This window comes from Erinaceus europaeus, chromosome 22 (assembly GCF_950295315.1).
Source record: "Erinaceus europaeus chromosome 22, mEriEur2.1, whole genome shotgun sequence".
Classification (NCBI taxonomy): domain Eukaryota; kingdom Metazoa; phylum Chordata; class Mammalia; order Eulipotyphla; family Erinaceidae; genus Erinaceus; species Erinaceus europaeus.
Window position 1 is genome coordinate 16,879,203 of NC_080183.1, and position 26,215 is coordinate 16,905,417.

The window sequence follows — 26,215 nt, forward strand, 5'->3', positions numbered from 1 at the left end:
TCTAGCATACGAAATTGTGGTTGTTCCTGCTTGGGGACGGTGGTGTTTGCACTTTCCCTGATGGTGTTGACATCAAGTATTCCATTGGCACCCTTGGGAGTCACTGAGAATGCCACAGCTGGGGCTGGGGCTGCCACTGGCCTTTTGCAAATGAGGAAAGATAATCCAGAGCTTGAGATACTGTTTATGGCCACTTAGCTTGAAAAATGGCCGCACTGGAAGGCGATCCGACACGTGTTGCCTGGCTGGGCGTCTGGCATCCACTGGGGCCGCCACATTCACTCTGGAAGCAAAGGGCGAAGCTGGCGTCTTTCTTTCTAATGTTCTCTTTCTTCTTCCCCGCAGAGGCGTCCATCCTGAGCTACGATGGCAGCATGTACATGAAAATCGTCATGCCCATGGTCATGCACACGGAGGCAGAGGATGTGTCCTTTCGGTTCATGTCCCAGAGAGCTTATGGGCTTCTGGTGGCCACCACCTCTAAAGACTCGGCGGACACCCTGCGTCTGGAGCTCGACGGGGGCCGTGTCAAGCTCATGGTTAACTTAGGTATCATATGAAGTACCCTCTGCCACTCTGTTTGGGCTTGTCTTCCCTTTCTCTCCTGATTTCCATTGGTTTGATTGAACTCTCTGTTTGTCTCTTGAAAGTTAGCTTCTCACCTCTTGTTTCATAGACCAAGGATAAAACTCAACAGCAACAAACGCCTTCTCTGTTTCTGCATGAGGTTTTGATGTCGATTTCTGGTTTTTTGACAGTGGTGGTTTCTTTCCTAGAAAATTTGTCTTCTAAGTTTCCTTTCTTGGTTTATTTTATTTCTTTTTCTATTATTTATCTATTTGTTTTTGGAACCGTTTAGCTTCGTGTACAACATGCTACTTTGGCCCATCTTTTGATCAATCACACATCCATGAAGTAGACTTCCTTGGTCGCCACTCAAAACAGTTGCATTTAAAGGCAGAGACTGGGTGGGAAATAGGAGAAAAAAAATAGGGTATTGGTGTTGGGGAGACTCACAGTGTGTGAATAAGAAGGAGACATTGTTCTTGTAAAATGACCATTCAAGTGGGTGAGGCATGATGACAATGATGACACAGGTATCTCCATATTTTTTTCTCAGTTCCAAAGAAAAGTCAGATTTTTTTTTTCCCCACCGTCCCATCAAGGAGATGATCTTACAGTAGAACCTCTGATAATAGGGATGAAGACATGGCTCCTGGGATGAATCCTGTCTTCCTCCCTGACCTTTTCCCCATTGTTCTGTAAGACTTTTCTGTTGCCTGAAGACTATTTGCCGCACTCACCAATGACTTTGTACTTGTATGACACACGTCCGTTTTTCCTTAGTATTGAAAAGTTCTGAGCATTTCGACTTTGTGGCTTCACTGAGAGACTGTCTGTTTCTTTTGCTTCAGCTATTTATAACAAAGACTTTAGCAACTCCCCTCTGAGGGTTTCACATTCTTTCCTGCTACTGAGTTTCTTGAGTCGATTCTGAGGAGGATAGGTACCTTTTGATTTGGGCCGGGGAAAACAAGCAATTCATGCTGACTCCACTCAGTAGAATATCAGTCCCCTGTGATAAAATTGACACAGTTAGCTGAGTCCGTGTCTCCTAAGCCTATGGATTCACTTGGGGATTTAGGATGTTTGTGCTTCTAGAGCTTCTTTCTAGACCCTCAGTGGAAAAGCCACCTCGATGTGTGAGGGAGAGAGGGTGGACTGTCGGGCCCTATCCCAGGCCGTTGAAAGCCTCATGGATACTTAGGTTTTGAATCCCCATCAGTTTTATCTTCTGGTGGATCAACTAGGGACTCTTGAAAAATGTCTCCATCACAATCCTGAAAGTCTCTAGGATTCCGAAGACTGTTTTGAGAAGTGGCCTGTTCACTTGCATCTGTTTTGTGTGTGTGTGTTTGTGTGTGTCTGTTTTTTTTTTTCCTTCCAAAGTGTCGCTGTTACAACACCATACCTTTTTTTATTGTCCACTTTCATTTGATGTCTGTTGTTAGTGTGTCTCTTGTTGATTTTTTTTTTTTTTGTCTGTGTACATGTGTTTGATTATTTGAGTTCCAGTTTTCTCTTTTGCTGGATCTTGGTGTTCTTGAGTTTCAGTCCTCTCCACCATCACCCATGGTAAATCAAAAGATGGTATTCAACCCTTCAAAGGCCCAAAGCCTGCGGCCCCGCATAGCAAACAGCCTTGAGAACAGAGTGTACTCAGCAGCTTCCAGGGGCCGGCATCCCCTCTCCCTGTCCCTCTCGCCATCTCTCCCTCCCTCAACCCCTGACCCCCTGCCTCAGACAAAAGCAACAAAGAGTGGGCTACCTAAAACCAACAACCAGTGGCGTGGTGGTTTGTCTACTTGTATGGAGAAGCAGAGGCGATCTTTAAGCCAAAACTACCTCACAGAAAAAGAAGGTGAAGATAACCCCTCAACCATGCGTCAGTTCTGAAGGCAGGGAAAAATCAGAGATGTGAGGCTGATTCAACCCAGTGGGACTCTGTGAAAGCTACAGTGTCTTCACAGAGACACATTTTTTCTTCCCTTTGCAGAGATTAGAAATTTAACTGTAACAGGTCCCGCATCTTAGGAGGAAAATGAAAGATGCAAAGATAAAAGAAGAATGTGGAAAGAGAGAGGAAGATGCTTTTCTCCATTCCCTTCCCTACGTACCAATGGTTACAGCCCATGAGTGTTCCTAGAGGCATAATAAGCACTGTCCAAAGTTTGGTCTCAAATTTAATTGATTTTTTAAAATCTATCATTTTCTTTTTAGTCATGACTTTTTCAGATCAATAGACAGAAAGGAAGACACCACAGCATTCAAGTTCCCTTCAGTGCAATGGAGGCCAGGCTTGAAGCTGCAAGCACACAGTCTGAAGTGAGCTATCTTGTTGTCCTTCAAATTTGATTTTGATTGTGGCCCCTTTTGGCTTGTGCTGAGTTTAAAAGAGAATCATGGGTTTTCAGGACTGATGTAAAAGTGTTTTCTAGAGCTTTCACGTGTTTCTAAACTGCTTAACCAGTGTCTCTGGTTCCATAAGTCTGCAGAGTGGGTCAACAATATGGCGGCTCTGCTGACTTTCCCAATGGGCACCGTTGAATTCTGCATAGACGGAGCTCTTCCATCCATGGTGTCCAGTTTGAAATGAAGCCACAGGGAGAGATGGGTAATATTGGTGCAGCCTGGCTCCTGCATAATTCTGTAGAATCCCCAACACACTGGGCTGCCAGGAACCCTCCTTCAATAATCTGGACTTATAGGAAGAGTCAATAAGTCTCATGAACTGCATTGTAACCCTAACCCTAGAAAATTGGACTTGATGGGCGTCATCTACAGTCCCTATCAGTAAAGAGACATAATCCCTAAGAAATGTCCCTCTCTCATGCTCAATCCAAATATGGGCTTTTCCTTTTATTTTAGTAAAATAAAATTAAAAATAACAAGGACCAATAAACAATAAAATGAAATGAAATGGGTGAAACACATTCACTTTTCAAGTGGCATGTCAAACTCTGCAGGCAGAGAGAGATCTAGATGCTTCTTGAGAGAAAGCTAAGGAGACTTGCCTTCCCAAGCCAAACTCTGGTTTTAATTTTTTCATCGGGAAACTCACCTTCACTATAAAGACCGCCCTCTCCGAGCCTTTGAATAAGGAGCAGAGCTAGTGCTTCCTCCTCACACCACTATTCTGGTAAGCTAGCAAAATAGCTTTTCACAGTGTATTTGAATATTGGCTGGGATGCTACAAGTCATCAGCCAGAACTGCCAGCACCCTGCGGTTCCTGGAAATGGGTGAGTCCAGATGGAAGAGGCCCACCCGACGCCTACCTGCCTCGTCCAGTCTGTGGCTCAGAAAACCTCACTCAGACGCACAAATACCAGGGAACACCACTCCTTGTTAACAAGTTCTTGGGGTTGTTGCTCTTGGCTCCCTCTTTCCTTCTCCCTCTCTCCTCTGCATGCCACTGCACCTGTCTCCCCCACCCTTCTCTCTAGTGCTTCAGGAAGGACCTCAGGACAGCCTTGAGTGGGGACAGGTACAGCTGGCAGCTAAGCCCCGCCCCTTCCTCCCTGCTGCCTCTCCCTTCCTTGTCCTCACCAGGGGCATGGCCACCTCTGTCTGGTGATCGTACCAGTTGCTCCAGGGCTGTTTGCTCCCACTTTTCTGTTGCGGTTGACGACACATGACAAACCTAACCGCATGAAACCAAACCCAGATTTTCCTCAAGAGATGTCCCTCTGGGAAAGATGTCAGCTTCCCACCTCCTCTCTCGGGATGATTGGGTGTAGCCAGTGGTTTCTGTCTGGGTTCCACATAGTTTCCTTCTGCCTTGTCATTCGCCCCTGTGCCCTTCAAATTAATTCAGGGAATCCATACAGTGGCATCGTCCCGGACACGTCCTCCATGGCTAGCCAGTCACTCCACAGAAGTGGAAGAGCCATTTTTAAAGCTATTTTTCTCCACCTTGCTTCCTCTACCATTTGATTCTTATATTTAGACCTGACTTTGAGAAAATTCGTATTGCAGTTTCCTCCCACAGAGGGAACTTCACGTTCACCTCAGATGTTTTTCTCCCCACTTCTGCCATACCAACACTCGCTGACTGTATAGGAGACCTCTGTGCTATACGCCTCTTACTCTAGAGAGATGATCAAATAAGAGATATTCTGATCGCCGGCATAGACTACCTTGCCAGGCTGCCAGGATCGAGTTACTAGATGCTGTTTATTCCCCCCTTCTCTCTCAGCTGAGACATCAACTCCCCCTCCCCATTTGCGGGGTCCCTGAGTAACACAGGGGCACACCCAAGGTGCCAGGGCCTCCTCCCCACGCGCCTGTCTTTCCTTCTCCTCGAATGCTCTAGGCACTTGACCCCCCTGAGCATTCAGGCCGGAAGACAGAGATGTGTTTCATGGGAGGAGTGGTCTTTGGAACCTTTGCTGAAGTAGCAGGGAGCCCAGTCAACTGCTTCAATATCACCCAACCCTCTCATCCCACGTCCGACCCCACCTCTCTAAAATCTGGGGTGGGTGTTTGTGCGGTTAGCTGTTTGCAAGTGGCCATTTTATGACAGGAGATGACCAGGTGGTGTTAACCCTTTCCTGGCCTCTAAGGACAATGGCAAGTCTTAGATCCACAGAATTATATATATATATTATAATATGTATATATTATATGTATATATATATAGATAGAATTTGGGGCCAGACCCAAGGAGAAGTTGGGAGAGGTGGGGGGTGTTTTTTAACAGAAGAGAAAGGGTTAAATACTACCCTGAGAAACTTCATGGGCAGATATATATATATATATATACATATATATATAATTTTTTAAATGATGTAACATGTCAGACTGGTGATTTTTTTGGAATGGTAATACCAAAATTGTGTCACTTACTCCATTCAAAAATGCATTTTAGGAAAATTCATTGTGGATGGTGGGAAGGATAGAACATCACTGGCATTTTTGTTGGGGGATTTTTTGTCTAATTTTTCCAAATTTAAATTGGAAAGTAGTATTTTCACTGCTTGTGTTACAAATAACACTTTATAGAATTGACTAGGTTATTTTTGGGGAAAAGCGGTCTACTTGGTTCTATTGTAGATATATATATATATGTATACCAGTAGAGATCGTTATACCTACGTGTATATATATATGTGTGTGTGTGTGTGTATATATATATGTATCAACTTGACCAAGTGGTATACTGTACATATACACCGCCCTGAAGCTTGCATTATTGTATATATATATATATATATAAAATGGCCACATTTCTTGCGTGTGTCTGTCCCCGGAAGGGTGGACTGATTGTTTTTGGATGTCTGCAGCTGTTACCTTGAAGGATGCAATTTCATCTTTCATTTATTTTTCCCCATCTAGACTGTATCAGGATAAACTGTAACTCCAGTAAGTTTTCCCTCAAGTTTCATTTTGTTCTTTAAAAAAGAAAAAAAAAGTAACTGACTTTATTTGGTTTACTGTTTTATGAGCTGTTTTTTATTTGAATTGCTTTATTGGTTTTGGTTATGAAGTTGGGGGGGGAGGAGCAGTGGGTTGACACAAAGACGGGTGGAAGATGGTAACGGGCTGTGTGACTTGGAATTTTGTGTCTGTCCAGGCAGGAAAGGATTTCCAGCAGGGGTGTCAGGGAGGTGAACTAAATGGGCATTTGTTGCTTGGGAGACCTAGCCCTCAGGGGAGGCACAATGTTTTAGAGGAGCCAGAATGCACTTCTCCACTACTGAAAGCTTCCGAAAGGGGTGGGGGGTGGGGGACGGGGGGCCAGGTTCAGATATCTGCCAACTCTGACCATTCATTCCAGAACTTACCTCTTTAGAACTTTCCAGCAGGGTGGAAAAACCTTGCTCTCGGCAACAATGCACCCTTTTAACCAAAGACGTCAGACACTTTCTGGCCCTTATTAGAACCACAATCTGTAATTTTCACCTCTCCCTGTTCAAAAATTCCAGCCCTTGAAGAATAGTGGCAAGTAGGTACAGGCTGAATACTAGCCAGGCATTTCTTCCTCAGCCTCAGAAATGAGGATTGTTTGGAATCAATAAAGGAAGAATTTACTGAGAGAAAGAAAAAAAATTGGAAAAAAAGGGACACTCAGAAAGCAAAGATGTGGCTGAACTCCCCCTGTGGAGATAGGCTACTCTGACCTCTTCAGAGCACAGTCTTCTATTCTTGTCACTGAGGCTTTCATTTTGTTTAATGTTTCTCAACTTAAAAAGAGGCCGTTATGATGAGAGGAAGAACTATGTCCCTGTTCTATCAGACAAAGTCATCCAGTGTCTGTCTACTGTAGAATGGTCAGTTATGTCCCAGCCCCCAAATTTCAGTGGCTTAGAGCTGGCAAAGCCCAGTGTCAGTTGGGTTGCTGGTCTCCTCAGTGTTCTCCGGAGGCAGAAAGCAGCCGTCTAGCACTAAAGACCTGTGCCTTGCCCACGAGTCGGTGTATCACACTGATCTTCACTTCCTGAAGTACCCGTTGGGGTGGGGGTGATTACGCAGGGTGCTTTGGTGTCTTTCTCAGGAAGTGGCGTACATCACTTCTGTTCATAGTTCACTTGTCACAGATGACCCCATCCTAAGCTTAAAGGCTTTAGCAAAAGGAAGAAGGCCTGAATCACCTCTATAACCGCCTCACTCTCCTTATATTTCTCTGGTGTCATCTCTTTCAGTTAATTTAAGCTGTGCTTTATTTTGCTCTGGTTAACCATTTCCAAGTAAACACATTTCTCATGATATTTAGATCATTGGCTCCCTGACTGAGGGGTCAGGGGGGTGGCATACCTAGTCTCTGGCTCAATCCCTGGTCCCCACCTGCAGGGGAAAGCTTCCTGAGTGACGAAACAGAGCTGCAGCTGTCTCTCTGTCTCTCTCCCTGTCTCCCTCTCCCTCTTCCTTGTCAGTTTCTATCTGTCTCTATGCGATAATAAATAAATAGAAAGTAAAAAGTAAAAGAAATCTGACTGAAACATCCTTCTTACCGTTGCCATGTTTTTCTTCCCGTAAGCATCTTCTTTGAGCTATAGTTCCCATACCACAAAGTTTTCCCATTATAAGGCTGCAATTCAATGATTATATATATATATATATATATATATATATATGTCTTGTAAGTATATATATATATATATATATATATATATAAAACATACATATCTTTTATATATATAATGGTCTTCTAAATCAACGTCACACTTTGAAAGCTCCATGACCCACAAAAGTCCAAAGTCCCCCCTTGTCTGTCTTCAGCTAATACCTACCCCAGCCCTCACTCTAGATAACCACAGATTAGATTTCTCTGAACATTCTATGTAAGTAGATTCAAAGTAGATAGCAATTAGTGTCTGTCTAGCTTCTCCTGGGTGCTTTGTAGAAACTCTGTAAGTCTCTCTGTTTCCCTCTCTCTCTCTCTCTCTCCCCTCTCTTTCATAATAGTAAATGTAACCAGAAGGTAACAGAATAAAAGTTGAGCATGGAGGCAAAAAAACCTCATTCAAGGGAGTGGGAGAGACAGCATAATGGTTATGCAAAGCGACTCTCATGCCTGAGGTTCTGAAGTCCCAAGTTCAATCCCCCCCACACCACCATAAGCCAGAACTGAGCAGTGTTCTGGTGGGAAAACAAAACAAAACAAACAAAAAACCTCATTCAAAATTGACTCTAGTGGAGCCCGGTGGTGGCGCACATGTTACAGTGCACAAGGACCTGGGTTTGAGTCCCTGGTCCCCACCCGCAGGGGGAAAGCTTTGCGAGTGGTGAAGCAGGGCTGCAGATGCCTCTGTCTCTCTCCCTCTTGATCTCCCATCCACTTCTCAGTTTCTGTCTATCACAATCCAGTAAATAAATAAAGATAATAAAAATTAAAATAAATAAACATTACAAAACTAACTCCAGTAAAAATAGGGTGGGGGAGATAGCATAATGTTTATGCAAAGAGAATGTCATGCCTGAGACTTCAAAGTCTGAGGTTCAACCTTCTGCACCACCATAAGCCAGAGCTGTGCATTGTGCTGGTAAAAAACACAAAATAATAATAATAAATTAAATTAAAAATAGATTATCTTTTCTGAGTGGAGGAAGTCTACCAACTTCTAGTTTCAGGAACTTATTAGAAGAACAGATAACTAAGAGAGTTATTCGATAAAAATAGAGGAACTTGCTTGAGTTTCTCTGCCTACACATTTTCTCAAAATTATATTCTGTCTGATCATTCATGAAAAAAAATCATTACAGAACACACTCCGCAGTTATTTCTCCTGGGAGGCCTTACGTCTTCTTCAGGACAGATATAAGCAGATTTATTGGCCTATGTAGGGCTGGACAGATAGTGTAATAATTCTGCAAAAGACTTTCATGCCTGAGACTCTGAGGTCCCAGGTTCAATTCCCAGCACCACCATATGGCAGAGCTGAACAGTGCTGTGGTTTCTCTTTGTATTTTTCTCTCTGCACCTCTCTCGTTAAAATATTAATAAAATAAAGGTCTTTTCAGAACCACTAAAACGAGCATCGAGAAGAAATGTGTCAGCAGTGATGTATTCCTGACTTGCTTACAGTAGAGAAAGAGCGGGATTGATTTGAATTCAGTATTTAGGCAAAGAGTCAATTCTGGGTTTGAGGAATCAATCTGGAATGAACCTGTAATACACCCCAAAGGTTAATTTTAGTGCAGACTCGGACAGAGAAAGCCCAGCACGCACAGGTTGGACAGTAGTTAAACAGGCGGCAACAGTAACAGCGCACAAGCTACTGAGACTACGCCACGACCTTCAGTGCTGGGGTATGTGGGCATGAGTCCTGGGGAGTGAGAGTCACAGCCAGATGTAAGACACTTTCTCGAAGTCGATCGTAACTGCGGACTCGTAGGAAAAATTGAATTGAGACCAAAGTGATCTGTGATGCAGGATACAAATAAGTGTGAGACGTAAAGAACACACGAATCCAAAGGCATTTCATCTCGTTTCTACTCTATTCTACCCTGGGGTCCTGAAAACGCAGCTGGAGAAGTGTGGGACGACCTTGGCGAGGAAAACGTTGCTTAGTACTTTAACTTCCAAATCTCTTTATGGCCTTGATGCCCAGGTTCAGAGCCCAGCCTCTTCTAGAATCTCAGATTAGTCCTGGAATAAGTATGAAGCTCCCTCGTAGGCCCGTCTCTCTCCGTTGTGAGAGTACAAGCTACAGGAGTCACTGGCAGTCTTACTTAGAGATGGAGGGGCTTGGGGAATCTTCTCTTTTGCCTCTTAGCCTTGCATCTGTCATCTCAATAGCACTGGCATAGCAACATTGTTTACGTTTTTAAAAAGAAATCATCTTTGAGTTAAGCATTCACTGAGCTTTTCACAAACATATTTTATTTATTTATTCATGAGAAAGATAGGAGAGTGAGAAAGAGCCATGCATTACTCTGTCCACATTCTGCTTAGTGTTTTCCCTTCTGATCTTGTTTTTCAACTTCTGCCTGTGAGTGAGATCATCCCGTATTCATCCTTCTGTTTCTGACTGATCTCACTTAACAGGATATTTTCAAACTCCATCCAAGCATAGAAAAACCTAAAGAATCCAGCAGGAAGCTCTTGTAAATTATCAGGCAACCTAGTAAATTGCCAGGCTATAAAATTAACATACAAAAGTCAGTGGCATTCCTCTATTCAAACACTAAGCTAGCAGAAAAAGAAATCCAGAAATCAATTCCTTTTACCATAGCAACACAATCAGTGAACTATCTGGAATAAACATGAAGTGAGAGACTTGCGCACTGAAAAATCCTGAAAAATACCATAGCAACAAACTCAGTGAACTATCTAGAATAAACATGAAGTGAGAGACTTGCGCACTGAAAAATCCTGAAAAATCACCTTTTCTTTTTAACACTTACTCTTGCCTCACAGTATCCGCGTCGCGCTTATACTCATTATCCCTCCATCCCAGGGCCCCACTTTCTGGTCCTCTCACACTATCATTGCAAAACTTTTTCACTTATAGGGTCTAGTTATATTTCTACTCAGCCAGAATGGACATTGAAGTCTTTGGTTAAATTGGGAGATGTTGCTAGATTTGGTCCATTGGGACCACGTAGATGTAGTTCCACGTTTCCATCTGGAGATCACTTTCAAATTTCACAAGAGCAACAGAGCTGGCAGACATCGTGGTGAGTGGGAGTCCTGGGAGGCAGGGCTCCTGGCGGGCTGCTGAGGAAAACAGGTCTGTTTTCTGGAGGACGTCACCTGTGCCCATGGCTCCACCAGGCTGGCGGTTCCTGTGAGCCCTGCGGTTGTGACAACAGGTAGGAACTTCTTGTGGATTTTGCTGGCATTTGCTCAGGCAAATGTCTACACAATGGCTTGTTATCTTTTATCTCTCTGTTGTTGTCTGAGCCATACTGTCTCCTGGCCTCTAATTCATTCAGGTGAGTACGAGTGTATACAGTGAAAGCACATTACGTGTGTGTGTGGTGTGATCGACTGTAGGCATTCTTATGAATATCAAATTCCCTTTTTCTTTTTAATTTTTTTTTTTTTTTTTTGCTCTCTGGGACCAGATGGGGGTGCACCTGGTTGAGCGCACAGAACCCGGGTCCCTGTGCATAGTCACATGTATTCTCAACTGGGTGTGCAATTTTCTGGCTCCATAACTCCTATGTAGATTAAACTTCCAGTATTCCAGTAGAGTTAGTAGTGTGTATGTGTGTGTGTGTGTGTGTATGTGTGTGTGTGTGTGTGTGTGTGTGTGTGTGTGTGTTGGGTATCGCTGAATTTAGGTGTAGCTTGGTGAACTGCAATCCATTATGCTAGACATTCAGTTTCCTCCTCTTTGCTTTGCTCTGCCTTCCTCTCATAGCCCTAAGTTGTATGGTTTCATCTTTAGAATGAGTGTACCTGGAAATTGCAAAGCTGAAAGTTTTAGCAAATTCTTTTTAACTTAGAAGCAACACCTTGGGTCATCCAGGAAGGCTGACTTCTTCACTGTCACAAGCCTACTGAGCCCTCTCTCTCTGGCATCTGCTCCCAGACTTAGACAGCCATTTCTGTCAGCCATGTGCTGGATCAAACCATTTCTCTTCTTAGCATTTTAGTGGCGATGGAGACGCACCATCTATCAGGTCTGTCAAGCTATCGACGCTGCAGCTGACATGTCTGTTTCCATCTTGAATGATTAAACTCTGCCTAAGCATTGCTGAAAAATTGACATTTTAGAAATATATGGTTTTGTTTCTTTTTTTATTAGTTTAATTAATTTATTTATAAAATGGAAACATTGACAAGACCATAGGATAAGAGGGGTACAATTCCTGCCATCAGAGCTCCTTATTCCATCCCCTCCCCTGATAGCTTTCCTGTTCTTTAACCCCGTGGACATATGGGCCCAGAACAATTATAGGGCAGCAGAAGGTGGGAGTTCTGGCTTCTGTAATTGCTTCCCTGCTGAACATGGGTGCTGACAGGTGGATCTATACTCCCAGCCTGTCTCTCTCTTTCCCTAGTGGGGCAGGGCTCTGGGGAAGCAGGGCTCCAGGACACATTGGTGGGGTTGTCTGACCAGGGAAGTCTAGTTGGCATCATGGTAGTATTTGGAACCTGGTGGCCGAAAGAGTTAACATACAAAGCCAAACAAATTGTTGACTAATCATGAACCTAAAGGCTGGAAGGTTTTGTTTCTGACATATAGTTTTGCTATGTACAATTGAAATGTTTCATGTTTTTATAACCTGATGATCCTCCAATGTCATCTTATTGATTTATTTTTATTAGTGACTTAATAATGATTGGCAAGATTTTAGGAAAAGAGAGGTACAGTCCCACTCAATTCCCACCACCAAAGCTCCATACCCCAGTCCCCTCCATTGGAAGCTTCCCTCTTCTTTATCCCTCTGGGAGTCTGGACCAAAGATCTTTGTGGGGAGCAGGTGGGAGGTCTGGCTTCTGTCATTGCTTCTCCTCTGGACGTGGATGTTGGCAGGTTGAGTCATACCCACAGCCTGTTTCGTGTCGTTTCCTGATGGGATAGGACTCTGGAGAGGTGAAGTTTATTAAAGTATTGCTGACAGCCAGATTTGAGTATGATACTTCCTAAGCAGTGAATTTTAAACTCTTAATAAATATTGCTACTAAATAGTTTTATTTTAAACCAGTTAAGCTAATATAAATGAAATGAAATAAAAGGCAAGGTTGTAACAATGTTCATTTTTATGCCTAACTAGTCCACAAATTTTCTTTTTAAAGACAAACACAATGGTCAGTTTTTTATATCTCCTTTAAGAGATAATCTATGAGGGCATGGTATATAGTTATAACTATAGTCTTTTTTATTATTTGTTATTGGATAGAGACAGAGAGATGAGGGAGATAGAGAGGAAGAGAGACAGAAAGACACCTGCAGACCTGCTTCACCACCTGTGACGTGACTCCCCTGCAGGTGAGCAGCCGGGGGCTCGAACCAGGATCCTAACCGGTCCTTGCGCTTTGCACCATGTGTGCTTAACCCGCTGCACTACCGCCCGACTCCCAGCCATAGTCTTCTTTTATCTTTTTTTTTCTTTCTTCTTTCTTCTTCTTATCAAATTGCTAACACAGTCTTATGAATATTGCATCCCCTTTTACTTAAAGTGCCCAGGGTTATGTCCTGCACTGAATAGGAAAGTGTTTATTTTGTTCCTGTAATAGTTACAAAATAGCATATTACATAGCACTGCCACATCTGATTAGACAGCCTGCTCATGTACATTCTTACTAGCCAGCACAAAAAGCTAGAAATTTACATATTTGTGGGCTGACAAAATAGCACCCCTCTGTGCTGTGCCCACACCATGTGCCGTCCTGTGTGAGCCTGGACCCCATGGGGCTCACTGAAGGAAGCATCAGTGCTGAGGGCTGTGCTGTCATTCCCTTGCTCTGTCCGTTCCTCTCATCCATAGAAAACATCACCCTGGGGGGCCAGGCGGTGGTGCATCTGATTAAGCAAGCCCTTTACAGTGCTCAGGAGTCCCGGTTCAAGTCCCTGGTCCCCACCTGCAAAAGAAGGCTTCACGAGTGGTGAAGCAGAGCTGCAGGTCTCTCTCTCTCTCTGTCTCTATTCAATAATAAAATAATAAATTAAAAACACAAAAACATCAGTCTGGAGCAGTGAAACCCAGATGATGGCAAAGAGATAGGGAAAAAAGTAAGATAAAGAAGGAAGGAAGGACGGACAGAGGGAAGGAAAGAAAGGAGAGAGGAGGGAAGGGTGGTCGGAAGTAGGGAGGGGAGAAGGAGGAAGGAAGAAGGTAAGGCTTTGCAAGCATGCGCAGAAATATCCATTAGATATTTGGAATTATTTTTTCAAAATGAAAAAGGGCAGATCATATAGCTCTTTTTTCTCTTTTTAGTGATTTAATATTAATTTATAAAATTTTAAGATAACAGGGATATACTTCCCATGTTCCCATCACCACATTTCTGTGTCCCCATTCTGTCTATTTGAAACTGCAGTAATTCTCCCAAGGTCATAGACTTTCGGTGACAAATATATATATATCCTTTTTTTTCCAAGTATTCTTCCTTTTTTTTTTTTTTCCCTCTCCTCTCTACTGGTCCTGATGGAGATGGAGTTCAGAGCCCTCTGGTCATCTTCCCCTCATATTTCTTGCACTCTGGGAGTATGAACCAAAAATATTTTTGGGGTGCAGAAGGTGGAAATTATAGTTTATGTAATTGCTTTTCTGCTGAACATGGACATTGACAGGTTGATCCATAACCCCGGCCTGTTTCTGTGACATAGATCTCTAGTGATGCAAAAAGATCTTCCTGCAGGAGGCATCAGTGTCCCAGGTTCAGTCTCCCACACTACAGGATCATAAACAGAGACGTGTTGTTCTGGTTTAGAAAAAAAAGTATTATAAATATTGTCATATATTCAACCACTGCACTTCCAAGACTTTCTACTGATTGGTAAGTTCATCAGTAACATGTAGGGCTGGCAGAATATCCCTACTGGGTAGCATACTTCTTTTGCCATGAGGATCCAGGTTCAAGCCCCCCAAATCCCCCTCTAATCCATACTTACCCACCCCAGCATTAGAGAAAACTTCAGTGTTGCAGTCTCTTTCCCTCTTCCCTCCTCTCTCTCTCTCTAAGTTGACAGTGAGAATCTGGAGGTGGCAAAAAAAAGTATAAATTAATAAACTCTGTGAGTGTATACCTTTATTATCATCTTGGCTAAACACTCTGTAGTATCAAGTTTTTATTCATTTTTCTTAAGATATCTCTTCAAAATATTGCTGTCACCGCTGAAAATTAGATCTCACAGTCACCAGTAGACCCTATGTTCATTGCCATGCAGAGCTTTGGTGATCATAGACCCTAGATATCTTTTAACAGAAACAGGCATGCTATAGGAGTATGTTCCATGTTCAACTGTGTATAGTAAACAAAGGTGTTCTGGGGAAAATGGCGAGAAATTAAACTAATTTTGTGAATGTGTGTCTATATTCTCCTCTATCCAAGTCAGAATGCCAACAGAGTCATTTAAGCACATTTACAAAGGACAGGGAGGACTCTGACGTGAAATACACTGAGTGCAGTCCTTGTCTCTACTACTAATGGTCTGAAAGCCACTTAGCAAGTTGCTTCAACTCTCATTTTCCTCAGTTTCCAAATGGGTCCTCCCTTGTTGAGTAAGAATAGGTCTGGGAGCATAACTCTGGCTAAGTGTGGGTGACAGTAGTTGTGATGTTGATTAAAACTATAACAGAGGTGCAGCTGGAAAGATGGTATTCTGAGAACTATTCTTTCTCAGGGATAAACAGTTCACAACTCTTTTCCCCCCTCCAGGGTTATCACTGACATTCTGTGCCTACAGTATGAATCCACTACTTCTGGTGACTGTTTTTTCTCATTGTTGTTGTTGGATAGAAAAGAGAGAAATTGAAAGAGGAGGAGGAGATAGAGAGGGAGAGAGAAAGACAGACACCTGCAGATCTGCTTCAGCACCTGTGAAGTGACTCCCCTGCAGGTGGGGAACTGGGGGCTCGAACCGGGATCCTTACGCCGGTCCTTGCGCTTTGTTCTATGTGGGTGTACCTGGTGTGCCACTGCCCAGTCCTACAATTAATAATTCTTAAAATAATACTTAGTAGACTAAGAAATGCCTATGAAACAAGCTTCCCAAATTGGCCCAATCACCAGGGTAATAAGCTATTTTCAAAGCTATCAGAATCACATTAGATTTTGCGTGAGTGCTATTATTATCAAGCTCATGAGAACTTGATTACATGGCCATGTTGAGGTTCTGTTTCTTCCTCACTGCATTATGACACACTAATGCAGAAGTAATCAAACTACTTTAACTTCATGAATTCATTTCTATCTTTTTTGAAAACCAATATCATTTTATGAAAGCTTCACAGTGTTCTAGTAGAAAATTATTATTTTTAAAATTCACAGACTGGGGTCAGGCAGTGATTCACATGTCATCATGCAAAAGGATCCAGGTTCAAGCCTCTGGTCCCCACCTGCAGGTGGGAAATTTTATGGGTTGTGAATCAGATCTGCAGTTCACTTTCTTTTTTTCTATCATTTATCTATCTATTTATCTTATCTATTCATCTATCTACCTACCTAATTATATATTCTTGACTTCCCTCTTAATGTCTCTCCGTTCTATCAAATATAACAGAAAGAAAACAAGTAAAAATGGTCACCAGGAGTGGTGGATTCATAGTGTTGGCACCCAACTCAACTAAAATAAAATATAATTAGAGAAGTATGTGTTCTATGTCAAAGACTTCCAGATAAGAATTTAAACGTCTGTTCTTTGACACCTCTGTTTTAGAACCTTGGTAATCACCAAGCATAAGTAGACCAAGGGCTAGGGGGACATCTCACCAAGAGCAAAGAGTAGAACGTATCCGAGATCTTGCATTTTGACTTTAACCAGTCTGTTGAAAACTATGCTAATGTGCTCAGAGATTCATAGCTTAATGTTGGATAAACTAAAGCCTTCTCTCACTCAGTTCTCAGAAGAACTAGATATGATACCCAGGAAAGTAGGAAATCAATGGCTTTTTCAGTCATTTGAAATATACCCTCAGTTTCTGAAAGTGAACTTTGAAAACAGGTGAAGAGAAATACCAATGGAAGAAGAAGCTTCTCCCTCTGTAACTATGGAAGACTATTTTATTGTGTCTTAACAATGACGCCGGGGCTTTATCTAGGATGCAAACATACCATTCTTAGATTGGTAAGCTCCTGCTGTGGAAACATCCACTTCCAAAGGGAATACCAATTTAGGTGCTATCTAGATTGTAGAAAGGATAAAGGCTCTGAGATCAAGAACCCAACTAAAGAGTAAATGGAAACTGAGATTGAATCATTAAATTATAAGCAAGTGCAGAGAAGGTTATGTTTTGTCTCGTGAAAGCAACAAACAGATGAAAGAGCCAAACAGAAGGAGAAAGCATGCTTCAGTTAAAAACGCAAGACCTCACTAGGTGCACAAGTAGACACAGAGTTGCTGTTTATGGAATTCAACAGGAGATTGCTAAATAAAAGGTAAAATCTTTCTGAGCAGCGTCTCAAAAACCACTAGGTATAGAAGTCTTCAGTAATAAAGCCAGTTCCTAAAGTGTTTTGACCTGTCACTGGCCAAGCCACTAGTTTGATTATGTTAATACTGTGTGTAGTTTTTAAATATCTACATGGATGGGGATGCCATATTTCAATACAGATTAAAGTTTTTACACAGATGGAGGCTGCTGTGAGATTCTGATGACCTGAAGCAAATCTAGATAGAGTACAAACTTAATAAATAATTCAATCAATAAGGTAATTAAATTTATTTGTCCCAGGGCCAGGCCAAGCACACGCATTACAGGGCACAAAGACCCAGGTTCAAGCCCCCGGTCCTCACTTGCAGGGGGAAAGCTTCACAAGTGGTGAAGCAGGGCTGCAGGGGTCTCTCTCTGTCTCTCTCTTCCTCTATTTCTCCCTCTCCTCTCAATTTCTCTCTGTCACTACCTAATAAAAAGTAAAATATTTAAAAATAGATAAACGTATTTATCCCTCTATTTAGTGCAGAAATTGATAACTGGAACTTTTCACCCGGTTTTTATTGTAAAAGGATGAAGACTGACAGGAGAAGACCTCTTCTCAGTAATATTCTGAAATCATATGCACCTGTTACTTTTCAATAAAAAGAATTCCAAGCCAAGTAGAGAATCTTCATGAAATTTGCCTTGGCTAGGGTTTGACTGAAAGGATAGCAAGTTCAGAAAGCAAATTAAATGTGTCCATGAACACTGCATTTTTCTGACACATTTCTGATTCTTCATTCTCTTCTTCCTCAGATATTCACCAAGGGTTAAAAGGGCCCCGATGCCGAGGCCCCAGTTGACATATGGATTTCCCAGAAACATGCAGAAGAGGGCCTCAGTGAGTTACTATCAGAGACCATGACCCTTGGAACACTCTTCCTGGACCATTATAAACAGCATTCTCTCACAGGCCTGCCAGCATGCGTTTTTTTTAATGCCATCATAGATGAGGAATCCAGTTCTTTTGGAAGTGAAGTGTGTTGCAGGAAGTCTCCACATGATTAATAGCAAGTGTGGGCCTCTCATAAAGTTCCATTTTGGTTCTTAATCAAGAGAATTTCTTTTGTCACTTAATTCAAACTGTCTTTTAACGATAGAACACAACACATTTTTTTTTTTTTTTAGACAGGAGATCAAGAGAGAGAGAGAGGCCATTGCAAAATAATCAAATTAGAAAGGATATTTTGCCCTAAGTCCCTGGATGGGGGAGAATAACAATTTGAACTGAACACAGTATAATTTCAAAAACTGAGGTGTGAAGGCAATGAAATGAAATTGGTGTTGTCTACACTTATGGGCAGGATAAAATCTGAAGGAATAAGCAAAGGCTACTGTTGTGTTCCCAAGGTAATAAAAGCAGGAGGATTACAAACACTGAGTGGGAAGAAGGGAGACTTGTTCCATTCTTGAATGGTTTTTCTGTGACAGTCTGTCAGAAAAGCCTTTTAGTTCCTTCCTGCAGTAGAACCTGACTGTACTACTAACATGAAGCTGATATGGTGAGGCTGATATGGTGAGTGTTAGAGACAGAGGCATGAGAAAGGGAGAGAGAGAGAGAGAGGAGTTACAACAGAGAGAAGGACACAGGATCATTCCTAGTGGAGCAGCTCAGAAGTGACATGTGTTAATGTTTGCTGAAAATGTCTGTATCTTTCCCATGTCACAGAAAAGAGAAAGGAAAGGGAGGTGGAGAAAGACCCGGTGATGAAGGCCGTGGATGGGGGCATGGCTTGGGAAGCCTCTCCATGTCCTTCTGAGAGGAAATTGTTGATTAAAATTTAACTTTTCCTGTAGTGCTTTGAGTAGTCCATGCCAACTTGATGTTATGGTCAAGCAAATTCCATTTTGGTCATGGGAATAGAAAAAAAAAAACTCAAACAAATAAAAGTAATACCTTACTGCCTGCCTGCCAGAAATAGAAAATTGTATCACTGGGGGCCAGGTGGTGGTACACCTAGTTAAGCACTCAAATTACAGTGCACAAGGACCCAGGTTCAAGTCCCTGGTCCCTGTCTGCAGGGGGAGAGCTTCATGAGTGGTGGAGCTGGGCTGCAGGTGTCTCTCTCTGCCTCACAACCTATCTATCTCCTCCCCCCTCTCAATTTGTCTCTGTCTATCTAATAATAAATTATATATGTGGAAATCGCATCACTGCTTAGTACCTGGATATGTACCGTGACTGAGCTCCTCCAGTCCCTTCCATATCTGTATCTGATATAAAGAGTGAGTGTGAATCTTCTGGTCACTGTTTCAGAGGCACTGGCATTGCACACAAGGTCAATGCAAAACCTGTTCTTTCCCCTCCTGCTAACTTTTTCTGAACCCTTCTCTGCTGTTGTGTCCATCTATAAGGACATTTGCAATAGTAATATTTATTTAACACATTCGTTTATCTTCTTTTTACTTATGGAAGAGGGAAGGGAGGAGAGTGAGAGACCAGACCACCATCCTGACACATGTGATGATGGTGACTGAACTCCAGATGTCATGCTTGAGAGCCCAGTGCTTTATACACTGTGACACTTCTTTGGCCTCTGCCATAAAAAAAAAAAAAAGTGAAATGTTTGTTATATAAGAGCATCAGTTTCACAGGGGGTTAGTGTTTGGGAGTCCAATTAGGTCTTTGCTGGGTCATCATTCAAGCAGTGCCTATTCTGTCGGCCATTTCTTGGTAATGTTGGGAGTCCCTGTCTTTTGTCTCTTTCTGGTACGCTCTAGTTTTAGCAAACAAGGCTGTGATGACCCCGAATCCCAGAGCCATCCTGCGTGTTTCTGTGTCCCTGCTTTGCGTTATGAACTGTGTCCCCTCCTTTCTGGGTCTGCGTACTCAATTATTCTCATCTTGACAACAGCTCAGGACTCACCACTCGTAAAAAGCCTTCTGCACTCATAATGACCCTGAATCCAGGCTCCCAGAGGAATGAGAACAGGGGAGCTTCCAATGGAGGGGATGGGATGTGGAACTCTGGTGGTGGGCACTGTGTGGAGTTGCGCCCCTCTTACCCCACAGTCTTGTTGGTCATTATTAAATCAGTAATTCTCTTCTCTCCGGGCATATGCAGCCTTTTGTAGCTCTGAGGCTTCTTGGCTCTCTCAGTTTGCTTCTTTGAGAACGTTCATCATGTGGACACATCCCTTTGGTTACATGGACATGTCCTGAACCCGCCTCCGGAAGACTCGCTGTGGGAAAACGACCCTAGTCATGTAACCTCTGTCTTCCACCACTAACACCACACTGAGTTTGCATTGATATGTGTTTATGGAGAATTAATAAGTGTTGTAATAACACTTAATCAATGAAATTTGGGGCCATAGGACGACCAGTGGGCATACATATCAATGTTTGTTTCCCCATTCTTTTATTAGTGATTTAGTATTGATTCACAAAAATCAGTATTATAACAGGGGTTATAATTCCACACCATTCCCACCACCAGAGTTCTGTGTCCCCATTCTTTCCATTGGAAATGGCAGTAGTTCTTCCAAGGTCACAGATATGGTTTGATTTCTATTTCTATAACCATCTATATTTATATATATTTGCTCATTTTCCCCTATGGTCCCGCCTTCTCTTCCTGATGGAAGTGGAGCTCAGAGCCCTCTGATCATCTTCCACTATCATTTCTTTTTCTCTGGAAGCATGGACCAAAATTATTTGTTTTTTATTTTTTTAACTGATTTAATAATGATTGACAAGATTGGAGGATAAGAGGGGTACAATTCCATACATGTCTCACCACCAGAGTTCTGTGTTGCTCCACTGGAAGCTTTCCTGTTCTTTATCCTCTGGGAGTCTGGACCAAAGATCTTTATGGGGAGCAGAAGGTGGGAGTTCTGGCTTCTGTCATTGCTTCTCCACTGGACATGGGTGTTGGCAGGTGGACCCACACCCCCAGCCTGTGTCTGTCTGTCCCTAGTGGGGCAGGGCTCTGGGGAGGGGAGGCTCCAGGACACATGGGTGAGGGCGTCTGCCCAGGGAAGTCAGGATGGAATCATAGTAGCATCTGCGACTTGGTGGCTGAAAGGCGGTTAATATATAAAACAGGACAAAATGTTTAATAAACACGAACCATAACATATAAATAGAGAAGTTAAGAATAGAGACTTTAGGGTGGAAGGAAGCTAGGAAGTCTATTTTAGGTATGTTCCAAGGCAACCATGACTTTAGTAATTTCCGCGTGAACGCGTCAGCTAACCTGCAGGTGAACTAGAAACATTGTCTCGGAAGATGGTGTCAGAATTGATATGAGGCTAGAAAGCTGGATCAGGGCAGAGAGTAGCTCCCATACTTGAAAAAATGTAAATACAATAACTGCTGGAAAATAATCCAGATTAACAAACATATAAATTTGAGCAACAGTATTATAGATTGCAGTGATAAGGACTTCCCAACTCCTAAAGAGAAATGTGTTTTAGAAATACGTTCTCAATATTGCTAGGTTAGGGTTAACATTGTCTGATATGAGGCGATCTGACTGCAGAACAGCCCTGGTTCTCCTTCCACCTAAATGGTGACGGTTTGAAGAGTTACTCATTTTTGTGCCAAGGTGTTCTGTTTGTGTCAAATTATGAAGGATTTATATCTTACCCACTCTGGGTAGAAATCTATACTCAAATCCTGTAGTATTTTATTGGCTTCAAACTGACCTCAGGGAGAATAAAATGGATGATTCAGAGCAGAATAACAAAAATCAATATAAATAATAACAATGTGAGTGACAGCACTTTCACGACAAGAACAGCACTTCTACTTCAACCATACCTGCTCTGCTCCTATTAGCTCTTAATCGCGAGATGTTTCTGCCAAGTCGTCACCATGACCACTGATGCTTCTAACATCCTTAGGCCAAGAGAGACAGCAACCTAGTTGCCCAACTGTGTAATTCCCACCCCCACTTCTAAAGACGTGCCTTGGTTACTCTTTTCTAGTTCAACTCTGCATAAATGGATCATTTATTTTTTTAAATTGCATTTATTTATTTGATAGGAGAAAGAAAAACAGAGAGGAAGGAGAGCTAGAAAAAGCAAGAGAAGGAGAGAGACCTACAGTACAGCTTCACTCCTAGTGAGGCTTCTCTCCTGCTCCTGCAGGTGGGGAGCCAGGAGGCTTAAACCAAAGTCCTTGTGACATGAACCCTCAGCCAGGTGAAGCACCACCTGGCCCCTTGATCATTACTCTTCTTTTGTTTTAGAAGCTATCTTTATTTTAACTTTTTAAAATTTTTATACGATAAAACAGAAAGAAATTGAAAAGGGGGGACAATAAAGAGTGAGAAAGACAGAGAGACACCTGCAGCCCTGCTTCACCACTTGCAAAGCTTTCCCCCTTCAGGTGGGGATCGGGGGCTCGAACCTGGGTCCTTGCGTATTGTAATGTGTGTGCTTAACCAGGTGTGCCACCACCTGGCCCCCTATCATTTGAACTTGTCTGATAGTGGGGACATCTGCCTCCCCGGGGTACTTGTCTAATCTTTCTAATTTGTCAAAGGGGACTGCTGCCTCTCAAAAATGTTTCACAGTCCACAGGACAAGATCCTGTGTTTGAAGGTTTTTGGCAGCTGGCTTAGAATCTTATGAGGAAGGTGGGCTAAATGGCATAATGGTTCTGCAAAGTGACTCATGCCTGAGCCTCCAAAGTCCCAGGTTTAATCCCTCACGCCACCATAAGTCAGAGCTTATCAGTGCTCTAGTTAAAAAAAAATGGGGGCCGGGTGGTGGCACACCTGGTTGAGTGCACATCTTACAGTGCGCAAGGACCCGGGTTCAAGCCCCTGACCCCCACCTGCAGGGGGAAAGCTTTGCGAGTGGTGAAGCAGGGCTGCAGGGGTCTCTCTGTCTCTCTCCTTCTGTCTCAATTTCTGGTGTTTTCTATCCAATAAATAAACATAATAAATCTTTTTTCAATTTTAAATATGAGGAAATGAATTCAGGTTTTTTTAAATTTAATTTTCTTTATTTATTCCCTTTTGTTGCCCTTGTTGTTTTATTGTTGTAGTTATTATTGATGTCGTTGTTGTTGGATAGGACAGAGAGAAATGGAGAGAGGAGGGGAAGACAGAGACGGGGAGAGAAAGACAGACACCTGCAGACCTGCTTCACTGCCTGTGAAGGGACCTGCCTGCAGGTAGGGAGCCGGGGGCTCGAACCGGCATTCTGACGCCGGTCCTTGAGCTTAGCGCCACCTGTGCTTAACCCGCTGCGCTACAGCCTGACTCCCTCAGGTTTTTTTTTTTTTTTTATCTTGATGCAAACAAGATCATACTATTATGGGGTGAAAACTTCCATCTGTCCCGTCAAATATAAGGAAAGTAAAGCAAAATAATGAATTTTAAAACAAAATCATTAGATAAAGAGATAAAAAAGAACATCTCAATTCTAATTGACCATTCACAATTTCTCTCTTTAAAAATTTTAATTACATTTAATTTTAATGAGACATACACACTGAGAGAGAGAGAGAATGACCAGAGTGCGGCTCAACTCTGGCTTATGGTGGTGCTGGGGATTGAACCTGAGACCTCAGAGCCTCAGGCAGGAGTCTTTTGCAGAAATATTATGCTATTTCCCAGCCCAAATATTCAGAATCTCTGGAGTAGTGCTACCCAGCGTCTCAGATTCTGATGTAATCTTTCGTATTCAACTCTACCTGATGTGAGTCAAGCCAATTTCCCTTTAAGGGAATAAGTAATGGAGACACATGTAGGTCCCTCCAGACTCATTCAAGAGGAGGCTCTGTCCTTTCTGACGGATTTCTCAGACCCTTTGGAACCGAGCAAGAGGAGACTGGCTGCCCGTTAATAGGTGAAAGCGAAGCCCTTGCTGCGTCTTTAACGGCTGACGTTCCTTAGGGCAGCTAGGCCAGACTATCTCTGAAAGTCTTGCTGAAAAGGATGATTTCCGTGGACTTCCACTGAGCACCGGTGACTGGCTTGCCTTGCTGCTGCCTTCCGTGTGACTCGGGGCACTGCTGTGGGAACCAGCATGCTGAGCAATTGGGCTGTCTTAGCCTGGCAGCCAGCTCTGACTCAAAGCAGCGTCTGGGAAGTGACAACCCCCTCCGGGGGTCTGAATGAGACTTCATGGGGCCTTTGCACGGCTGGCAGAGGATTTCCTTACGCGTCCACACACTCTGTCCCATATGGGGGCGCGTTTAGTTGTGTCTGAGTCTTTCAGCAGCCTGTGGGCAAAATCCATCCTCAGATGCAGTAGGAAGGTCCTTCCACTCAAATGGCTTATTTCCTCCTCCTCTTCTCCTCCTCCTCCTCTTCTTCTCCTCCTCCTCCTCCTCCTCCTCTTCTTCTTCTCCTCCTCCTCTTCCTCTTTCTCCTCCTCCATGTTCTCTTCCTCCTTCTCTTCCTCTTTCTGCATCCTCTCCTCCCTCTTTTCCTCTTCCTCCTCCTCCTCCATTTCTTCTTCTTCCACTTCCTCCTCCTCCTCCTCCTCCTCTTCTTCTCCTCCTCCTCCTCTTCCTTTTTCTCCTCCTCCTCCTCTTCTCCTCCTCCTCCTCCTCTTTCTTCTCCTCCTCCTCCTTCTCCTTGTTCTCTTCCTCCTCCTCCTCTTCCTCATTCTGCATCTTCTCCTCCCTCTTCTCCTCCTCCTCCCCCTCCTCAATTGCGACCAAGGTTACCATTGGGGCTCAGTGCCTGCACTACAAATCCACCACTCCCTGCTGCCAGTGTTATTTTTCTTTCTATTTTATTGGCTAGGACACAGAGAAATTGAGATGGGAGGGGGAGATAGAGAGGGAAAGAGAAATGATGACTGAACGTTGTAATGATAATATGAGTGCTCAACCAGTGCATCCCCACCAAGCCCATCTTTCTTTCTGTTTTTGACCTGAAGAATTATTGGGTGGTCATGCACAATGACCCAGGTTGGAGCCCACCCCCGCCCCTGCCACTCCCCACCTGCAGGGAGGAAGCTTTATGAGTGGTGAAGCAGGTCTGCAGGTGTCTATATTTTTCTCTCCCTCTCTATTTCCCTCTCCCTTTCAATTTCTCTCTGTCCTATCAAGTATAATAGAAAGGAAAAGGAAAAAAAAAAGAGAATTACTGGGTTGTTGGAAAATTCACTATAGAGTTTTTCTATAGGAAAACAGAAATATGTCATGTCTTTCCCAACTACTGAGTGTTGACTTGGACTCTGTCTCCAGGCTGATGCTGCAGGCCACATGGCTTGCAGGCAACATGTATGTTTTGAGACTCTCATCCCCTTTGGATGCAATTACATGTTTGTCCAGCTTCCCCCATTAGCAACCGCCACTTAATTTATGGCCCCACTACTATTGATCATGTCTGAAAGGTAAGTTGTCTTTCCAACTCACAGCTTCTTGGGAAGAATGCTGCTTAGATTAAAAATAGTGACTCTCTTACTTACTCCCCTATGTACTCCCCAAACAGAGTCATTGATGTCCAAATACCCTTTGTGTCTGAGTGTTTCCGTCCCGACACATAGACCGAGCGGCTCATTCTGAACTGTCTAAAAAGAAGCTGAGCGGCGTCCCTAAGGATAGCTAACTAGAGGAGGTTTTAGGCTGGCCATGCATAGAGTTTTCTGTCCCAAAAACTCAGCTGCCTCTCACAGCCCAGTGCAGGAGCAGCCACAGATCACTTGTGAATTAGCAGGGAAGGCCGGACCCCAACGGGACTCCTTTTACTAGAGTCACATCGGGCCAGATGTGACTCCCAGACCTTTAGCTGTTACTCCGTGGAATAGGACCAGAAGAGAGTTGTGCTTGTAGAAACTTCATTTGCGAAGAAGGCTGAACACCTTTGGATTCTAGACTAAAACCAGTATTTATTTGAAGTCCTTTGTATACCATGTGCTGTTGATTCAGTGATGGAAAGCCCAGCATTATCCTGTTCTTTTTTTAAATTTTATTTATTCATTAATAAGACAGATAGAAGGAGAGAGAGAAAACCAGACATCACTCTGGTCAATGTGCTGCCCGGGACTGAACTCAGGACCTCATGCTTGAGAGCCCAATGCTTTATCCATGTGCCACCTCCTGGACCACACAGCATCATCCTGTTGTTAAGAGGTTTGCGTGCTCTTTAAGATGCTTATGATGATGCTTTTTTGTTTGTTTGTTTTTTGCCTCCAGGGTTAGCACTGGGG

At 43.1% G+C, this 26,215-nt stretch overlaps 1 protein-coding gene across 1 annotated transcript in view; it reads left to right on the forward strand.

The window, feature by feature from the left end:
- LOC103120731 (neurexin-3) overlaps positions 1-26,215 on the forward strand; it is a 369,214-nt gene that overhangs the window by 248,783 nt on the left and 94,216 nt on the right. Inside the window, exons 4-5 of the mRNA XM_060180906.1 lie at positions 346-549; positions 5,897-5,923. Coding sequence (XP_060036889.1) covers positions 346-549; positions 5,897-5,923 — 231 coding nt within the window. The remainder of the gene's footprint in view (positions 1-345; positions 550-5,896; positions 5,924-26,215) is intronic.